The 9362-nt window shown below is 38.9% G+C and overlaps 1 protein-coding gene across 1 annotated transcript; it reads left to right on the top strand.

Annotated features, from left to right (window-relative positions):
- Positions 1-203: 203 nt before the first annotated feature.
- On the top strand, positions 204-5329 carry LOC307099089 (uncharacterized protein C5orf46; the record flags this gene model as incomplete). The annotated part of the gene is made up of 2 exons (XM_079770282.1): positions 204-273; positions 5166-5329. The coding sequence occupies 2 exons, from the start codon at positions 204-206 to the stop codon at positions 5327-5329; spliced, it is 234 nt and encodes a 77-aa protein (XP_079626408.1).
- Positions 5330-9362: the final 4033 nt, after the last annotated feature.

Raw genomic sequence — 9362 nt, 5'->3', positions numbered from 1 at the left:
GGGCTTTTCTTCCCCCATGTGAAAAACTTCAGGTTTGAAAGATTGGGCAGGGCTCATTAGATCCCAGAGCATGCTGTGGAGACATTATGTGCAATAGCCTAAATTCCATAGCAGGTGATGTCACCTGCAAATGACTTATAAATGGAGCAAGGCTACAGGTGCACTGGAACGCTTTATCTGCACCAATACCCAGAGCTGCAATCATGGCCATCTCAGTGCTTCGGATGACAGCTGTCCTGGGACTGCTTGCCTTGATCCTGACTTGCCATGCTGGTAAGTGCTTCCAGTGACAGCTCGTGCAGTGGTTAGCCACGGTTGGAGGAAGTTGGTGGCACTGTTCCAGAACATGAAGGGCAGGGATGGGGAGGGACTTTTGGGCACTGGACTAGGAGACCAGAGACAGATCTTCTAGCAAAAAGCAAGTAGGATTTTTATTTAATGTGCTTCAGTTACAGCCTCTGTCCTCAGTGAATGTATGAAGTTTGTAATGATTGCTTTTTTATATATACTTGTGTGATATAGTGACACTATTATGTTATAAACTTTTTAAAATATATTTTTATTGATTTCAGAGAGGAAGGGAGAGGGAGAGAGATAGAAACATCAATGATGAGAGAGAATCACCGATTATCTGCCTCCTGCACGCCCCCTCCTGGGGATAGAGCCTACAACCCAGTCATGTCCCCCTGGCCAGAATCGAACCTGGGACCCTTCAGTCCTCAGGCCAAAGCTCCATCCACTGAGCCAAACCAGCTAGGGCTATTATGTTATAAATTTTGATGATTATAACTAATAATGCTTAAAGGTGAAGCGTATCAACTCTGAAATAAGACTCCTAGGTCTGACTTCACGACTAATCAGAAATGTGACTTCAGGTATTTTATTTAACTTCTCTGGGCCTCACATGTTAAATAAAATATCAATAGTTAACTTTCTCATACGTTTATCATGAAAATTAAATGAGAGACAAAAATTTAAAAAGTATGAGTCCATAATAAGCACCAGTAAATATTAGCTATTATTATCATGTATTATTTCATTTAATTCTCATAATAATCCTTTTATGTAAGCATGCACAGTTTCACCACTGCCCTTTTTGCAGGTTAATAAGCCATTTGCAAAGGAAAAGTTACTTGATCATAGACACTGGGAGTAGTGGCACACTTGGCACTAACACCTAAAGCCCTCAGTTCTTCCCGTTATAACTAAGCATCTATTTATTTCATGTTTGTTTCAAGCACATAGAAAACCACAAAGTAGCATGCAGGATTTTCATGAATGAATTTCTTTTTTTGTCTGTAGAAGACAGTGAACTCATGACTCCTCTCTATTCAGAATGGTCAGAAAACACAGAGAGAGCAAATACTGCCTTTGAAATTGTTCTAAATGCAACTCAACAGAACTCACACCCTCAGCCACCCATTGTCTATTGGCACAACATACAGGCAGACACTCCAACAGAATTACTGTAGAGATGGTCTCAGAGACTACTGTGTCCATCCACTCCTAAAGTAATCCCCCTGGTAAAGTGAAAGGTGAGATTGATATCATAAAAGCCAGTCCCATCTCTGTCTCTTATGAACTCTGAAATTGGTTAAATCAGTTCACTGCTTTGAACCTCAGTTTCTTCATCTGTAAAATGAGGTAACTATAAACTTCACCAGATCAAATGAACAAGCTTTTGTAATCACTTTTAAATTATAAAAACTGGACATATATCACTATTATAGTATTTTTTCAGAACTTTATTATTTCATTGACTAAGAAACTCAACAAGGTAGTTAATTTAAATAAGAGCTATCCTATATTTGAAAAGAGAAAAATATTCAACTATTGGCTTTGATAATTTGTTTCTAGTATATCACATTTCTTAATTTTATAATTGTTATGTATTTTTGTTTTGTTTTCCAACACTTTCAAATTTCTTAATATTTTAACAACATTTTCTAATTTGCATCATCTCCAAAAGCACTAGAGGAGAAAGCTACTATGAACCATTTTGTTATTATTATTAATAATAGTAATAATAATATAACAATAACTTACTGTGAGCTTACCTTGGGGCTAGTGCTGTAAGTGATATAATAGAACATAATATATGTATATACACACACATACATATACATTCATATATGATATATATGAAAGACATATGCAATATCTTTTAATCTTTATAATAACACAATGAAGAAACTGAGAATGTGGTTAAATATTGTGTGTAAGGTTTCATGGCTAATTTTTGAACACATGAATCAAACTCGGGTATGTAGGACTCTAAAACATATTATCCACTGGTCCCTAATACCACTCAGTATGTACGTGGTCCAAGGACTGGAGCCAAGGATCTGCTCTTCACACACTCCAACCCAGAGCTCCTTGAATATTGAAAAGCTACCACTTGGTGTCACATTAAAATAAAAATTCTGGTTATGCCAGTAGGCAGATAGGAACACAGAAAAATAAAGAATTCACTTTTCATGCAAGGAACCTCTATTTTGCACCTGGTAAATGCCTTCAGGGGATAACTGCTTGAAGGCTGTATTATATCATATAAGTAACAAGGTCTGTGGAGTTAAACATAAACTAGGTCAAAACCTGACTCAGCCACTTCCTAGATGTGTGATTTTAGGTGAGTCATCTAATTTCTCTGAGCATCTTGTTTTCTCTCTTGTAACACTGTATTATCATCATTGGCCTGAATAAGGATTAAGGCATGCTATGAAAGCACTATCCCAGCCCCTGTGCAACAGGCACAGCATAACAAATACATAGTCTCTTTCCTCTCCTCCCCGTGATAAAAACAAAGCTATTCTGGTCACTGTGGTTGCCCTGGACCTTATGTGAGAGTCATGTCCATAAATGTCCACTTTTACCTTAACTCTTAGCCTATGCTATGTATATAATAGTAGGCTCAAATATCCTTGTTGTACAACAACAACAGAAAAACACCCCAACAACTGAATGAATGAATGAATGAATGAATGAATACTTGGTGATTAGTATATTGATTTTGGTAATATGTCCCAGATTAGTGCTCCTCTCCAATCTTTTGTTATGGCATGATAAGCAATAAATGTTTGTAGAACTGAAAGCCACATCTTTTTACTTAGAGTTTCTATTTTAGGATACAATATAGATGCAAGGCTTCTCACATAATTTGACAATCTCCACACAAAAGCTAGTTACAACTCCTTCATTCAGAGTCCTTGGGTACAGTGTCCAGTAGTTGGGACTTCTTGAGTCAAAACTTGTGGCGGGTTGCAGATAAAATACAGGACACCCAGTTAAGTTTGAATATTGGATAAACAATGAATAAATGTTTTGTTTAAGTATGTCCTAAATATTGCATGGGTCATTCTTATGCTGAAAACTATTGTTTATGTGAAATTCAACTTTAACTGGGTATCCTGTGTTTTGATTTACCAGATCTGTCAGCACTACTCCTGAGGCTATAATAAAACAAAAAGATAAAGATCCTACTCCATTCTGTCACCAGGGTCCAGTGAGGAGGCCATATGTGATGCTAATTGCCCCTCTTTCATTCCATCAAATCTCCTGATCATTTAGACTACTAAGTAAAGCCAACCTCCCACCCCCAAGGGAACTTGCATGTCACCAACCTCCAATCTCACTCTCTAGATCAGTGGTTCTCGACCTTCCTAATGCCGCGATCCTTAATACAGTTCCTCATGTTGTGGTGACCCCCAACCATAAAATTATTTTCGTTGCTACTTCATAACTGTAATTTTGCTACTGTTAATGAATCGTAATGTAAATATCCGTGTTTTCCAATGGTCTTAGGCGACCCTGCTAGCAGTTCTCAACCTGTGGGTCACGACCCACAGGTTGAGAACTGCTGCTGTAGAGCCTAAGACCATTGGAAATAATGATTCATAACAGTAGCAAAATTACAGTTATGAAGTAGCAATGAAAATAATTTTATGGTTGGGGGTCACCACAACATGAGGAACTGTATTAAAGGGTCGCGGCATTAGGAAGGTTGAGAACAAATGCTCTAGATCCTTGGCCTCATTCTAAAGGGCATTCGATTCATTTTCTGCAAGTCATCCAATCTTTTCAGTTTCTTGGTCTAATGAGCAAAAATATACATACCCCATAAGACTGATCAAGGGTAAAGTTACACAGCTTTTGTAAAACCATTATTTTTAGAACTATTGGATAGATAAGGTACAAGTGATAGAATTTCTCCTTGTCATCATTATTATACTACCTTCAATCTTATAACACATTTGAGGTTAGATCACAACTTTTCTGTCAAAGACCATGCAGCTCATCACTGAGTGCTTAAGGATCCAGATGTGAATACCAGACAGACAGGAGACCGCATTCTGTCTCTGCCACTTACTAACACTGTGGCTGTGAACCAGCTTCTAAACCTGCCTCAAATTCCATTTCTTTACCTTTAATCGGTATAATGATTTTGCCTACCTCATATGTTTGTTGTGAGAATAAAATGAGACAATGTAGCCGAAACCGGTTTGACTCAGTGGATAGAGCGTCGGCCTGCGGACTCAAGGGTCCCAGGTTCGATTCCGGTCAAGGGCATGTACCTTGGTTGCGGGCACATCCCCAGTGGGGGGGTGTGCAGGAGGCAGCTGATCGATGTTTCTCTCTCATCGATGTTTCTAACTCTCTATCCCTCTCTCTTCCTCTCTGTAAAGAAAATCAATAAAATATATTTTTTTAAAAATGAGACAATGTATGTGGATTTCCTATCACAGGTATGTGGTCAACAAATGCTACTCATTAGTATTTCATCTTCATAATTATCATTACCATGGGCCCAGGGATTACATGGAGAGAGAGAGACCATGTAATTGAAGTGAAACCAGGCATTCTGTATTTCAATCATATAGTAGCTTCACTCGGGCCAAGTTACTCAACCTCCATGAATTTCAGTCTTCTCTTCCAGGAAGGGAACCAAAGGATCAATGCCTATTGGTCTGTTTGATTGTTTTTAGGAATAAGTGATATAAAGCATGAGAAGACTTTCACTGGGCAGAAAGTGTTGAGTAAATGCAACTATAAGATACTCCTAAGTTATTTAGGGGGGTACAATGGGCGCTAGGTGCTTCCTACAAAGAAGAGAGACATTCTGTACTTATTGCTGAGAATCACCTCTGAGATTCTGTTGTCTTTTTCAGATGACAAACCAGATGACAAGTCAGATGACAAGCCAGATGACAAGCCAGATGCCTCAGGCAAAAAACCAGAGCCGGATATGCCAACATTCCTACACCTCTTGGGCACGGAAATCATTGAGAATGCAGTGGCATTCATCCTCCGCTCCATAGAGAGGAACGCGTAAGCCAGTGATGGCGAACCTATGACACGCGTGTCAGCACTAAATATTTAGTTTTTGGTTTATTAAATAGAATTATATATAACAATTATACATTTATGTTATTTAAACTATAAATATCGCGAAATAATGTTTTTTTCCTCAAAGTGACACACTACCCGAGTTATGCTCAGTTTTTTGGCGAAGTTTGACACACCAAGCTCAAAAGGTTGCCCATCACTGGCGTAAGCACTGAGACAAGTCTTGCTTTTGTCCAGTTCGCTGTTGGCAAATGACCACATTGCATTAAAATGAATGAGAATCAAAATGTTGGTGCATGCCAATGTAATTTTAATTGAAAAGTGTTGCCCTCCCTTAAGTCCCATTTGCACCTGAATGAAATTTCCCTGAGCTCTTTGGGGTGAGCACATTCATATCAACTGATTCCATAAAATATTTTTTTAAATCTCAGGACCAAGTAAGGAAGATCACCAGATCAGTAGACAGAAAGCCAGGTTCTGGTCTTGAACAAGTGCTTTTTGCATTAGGTGATCTCTGTGTTTCAGTTTGCTTATCTATCAAGTTAAGGGAATACAGGACCACCCCAATGCAGACACTAATTCTTTGGTAAAGGTAGTGGGTAATGGTGTGCTCAGCAGTTACAGCTGTGATAATTCCTGCCTTTATTTTCTCCTTGGAGTAACTCAAAAGGGTTAGAGACAATAACTCATTTGTCCTCATAGACAATCTACTGTATGAGTGTTTTTTTGATTGTGAGGGATTTCCCTGGTGGCAGATCACACACCTCAGAATCCCCCCAATGTTCTCAATCTATTTTCAAGGCCCTATGCCCAACTTCTCATGCATCTTACTCCAGTCTACATAGCTCTGATTTTTACTTCGACTTCACCCTGTTCATTCTTCCCTATTTATTAATCTCCTCAATTTCAGCTCTCCAGGATCCAATTCATTTTGAATTTCCAGGTACTTTCAATTTCCACTTCTCTGAGCCTCTGCTCTCCAATTCTCTCCTTCATAGACCCCTAAGCAAAGTTTGGAAAACTAATCTATTATCTAGTTGCTTTAGAATTCCCTGGAGAACACAAAATGCAAGTTCCTCCATTTCACCTTGTACCTTCCTGGGCCAAGGCTAAGGATATGCTTTCTAACAAGCTTTCAGGTGATTCTGATATCCAATATAATAAAACTCTAATATGCAAATCGACCAACCTGCAGAATAGCAGGGTGGAATGACTAGTCGCTATGACAAGCACTGACCACCAGGGTCAGGAGCTGCCTCCTGGTGGTCAGTGCGCTCCCACAGGGGTAGTGATGCACAGCCAGAAGCCAGGCTCATGGCCGGCGAGCACAGCACAGCGGTGGTGGAGGGAGCCTCTCCTGCCTCCGCTGCAGGCGAGCAGTCAGGAGCAAGGGGTCCCAGACTGCGAGAGGGATGTCCGCTTGTCAAGGACGTCCATCACTCAAGGGGTCCCGGACTGCGAGAGGGCACAGGCCGGGCTGAGGGACCCCCCCACCCCACTCCTCTAGTGCACAAATTGCATGCACTGGGCCTCTAGTACAATAGATGTTGACAGCTCTTGGTTAGATATTCTGAGCTACATGGCTGGTTGTTAAATAGCCTTTAAATTTTTATTCATATTTTGTGTAAATGTGACTATTTGCATTTTTTTCTAGGGAAATTGCTTCTAACTTTTGTTAGCTTCTGAAAGTAATAACTCATTGTGAATTACTTTCGTAGTGAAGTAACCAGGGTTAGTATTTTGTAATCTCTGATTTGCTTAAGTAAATATATTACTATGTAGACAGGCAGGAGTCTACATACAATCCTCATGCAAGAATGTTGAAACTTATAGATGTGTATTTTTTATTGTTATTATTTCTATTGTGGCTGCTTTTGCAACTGTTGTGTCCCTATGGTTATCAATGTAAACAAGGATAAAACTGACAAACAATAAGAGTAACACCCATTATGTACAAAGTACAGATTAAAACCCAGTTGATTTCATATTGTTATGAATCACAACAATAGCAATGCAAGGGGTTGGAACAATAATAGTTCTTTTTATTACTCTCCTGGGGAATTCTCTAGATATAAAATAGCATTTTTTTTCTCTGTTAACTCTGAAAGTTGATTATCTGCAATACTAAAGGATTGCAGCCAGCTCTGAGTGCAGAAACAGTACCTTATCTTCTATTATCTTTTTATTTCATTATATTCTGAGTAAATAATGTTCTTTTTGTTTCTGGAACTTAAAAACATTTCAGGCCCTCTGTCCTTGCTTTCATTTCTGCTTTTCTCATGGCTAGTTCTATGTCCTGAAGCTCATCTAAAAGTCACCTCCTCAGAAAACTATCCGATAACCACTCTTGCTCACTGTCTTCTTTCATTTCCTGGTTTTTTTCTATCACTTTACCTTATCATAGTGTCATTTAACATATTTTACCATCTCAAATAATTTATTTTTAATATAAAATATCAAATATTTTTAATGTGACAGGAGGGATTAGATCTATCTAGCTCATTGCTATAGCATAGGACTTTTCCCTCTGTCTAAGAAGACCATACTATAAAGTGGGATGGAGAATGGGAGGAGACCATTCAGAAGTATTTCTAAGCACTTAATACATAAAAGTAGGGGCAGTAATTGTGAAGGAAAAATCTAGACTATAAACCCCTTCTCCTCAAATAATTTGCAGTTGTTATGGTGAGATGACATGAGAAAATGCAATGATAATTAAAATGCTAAATAATATAAATGTCAGCCAAATATTGCAGGTAATTTCTAGAGAAACGAGCTTTTCGGGGGCCAGCATGCTTAGGGGAGTGTTTAGGGTGAAGGTGAGAAATCTGGGCCTTAAAGGATTCAAAGAGATTTGATTAGAGAGAATAACAGGAATGGTAAAACTTCATAAAGTGAAAACAATGCTTTATTTACTCCAATATCTCTGATGCCTAAGTAGTATATAAGGCACATAATAAATGCTAGATATATGCTTTTAGGACAGTGAATAGACCAGCTCACTCCCTCCACCTGTTCCTTATGCTGCCCTCTGGATTACCTTAGCTTAGAGGTATACAAACTGGATTCTGGTCACTTTTGAGAAGCCTTCGATTCTTGTGAATTTACCCCCAACCCCTGGGTTTCCATGACACATTTTTCCTGGTTCTCTCCCTACCTCTAGTCATTCTTTTCTTTATTTGACTTTTATCCATGCATCTGCCCCTTAAGTATCATTGCCCCTCCACACTCCAAATGTAACCTGTCTGGTGTCACATCACAGCTTCCACATTGGGAATATTATTTATAATCTACCGAGTTCCAAATTCAGACATCTATTGCACTCTTTTTCCTAAGCTAGAGACTAAAATGACTAATTGTTTGCTACAAAACCCCACCTAGATTTTTCATTAACACCTCAAATTCAACTGATCTAAATGTAAGACCAATGTCTTAGTTACATACTTGTTCCCCCTCCCATGTTCCTCATCTCTGTAAGTCACATCCCCTCTCACCCAAAATCCAGAAACCTCAGGGTCTTCTGGGATCCTTCCTGCTCATCACCAATTTCATCCCATTCTAAAAATTCTACCCATGACCTTTTTCCCCATGCCATTCCTTTTCTTTAACTCCTCTGAATTGTTGGCCTAGTCAAGTCTTTCATCATTTCTTTCCTGCAATCTTTGAGTTAGATTTGCAATTTGTTTCCCTGTTTCTGTCCACACTCACTTCAATCCTTCCTCTATCTACTATAAGAGTAATAGAACAAAATCACATATTTGGTTCTATCACTGCTGTGCTTAAACCCCTTTCATGAATTTCCTTTGCCTACAAAATCATTCAGCTGACATTAAAGGTCCTTCAATGATGCTAATATATCCTTCAATTTTCTCTCTCACTCCTGAAGCCAAGCCCTAATGCCCTAATGACAAATGATTTCTGTTTCAGGGCATGTCATCTATGTATATAAAAGCCTAAGCGACCATTATGATGGAATGACCCGAACGACCGATCACTATGACATGCACTGACCACCAGGT

This window comes from Cnephaeus nilssonii (genome assembly GCF_951640355.1).
Source record: "Cnephaeus nilssonii genome assembly, chromosome: 5".
Taxonomy (NCBI): Eukaryota; Metazoa; Chordata; class Mammalia; order Chiroptera; family Vespertilionidae; genus Cnephaeus; species Cnephaeus nilssonii.
This window is presented reverse-complemented; position numbering and strand designations above follow the sequence as displayed.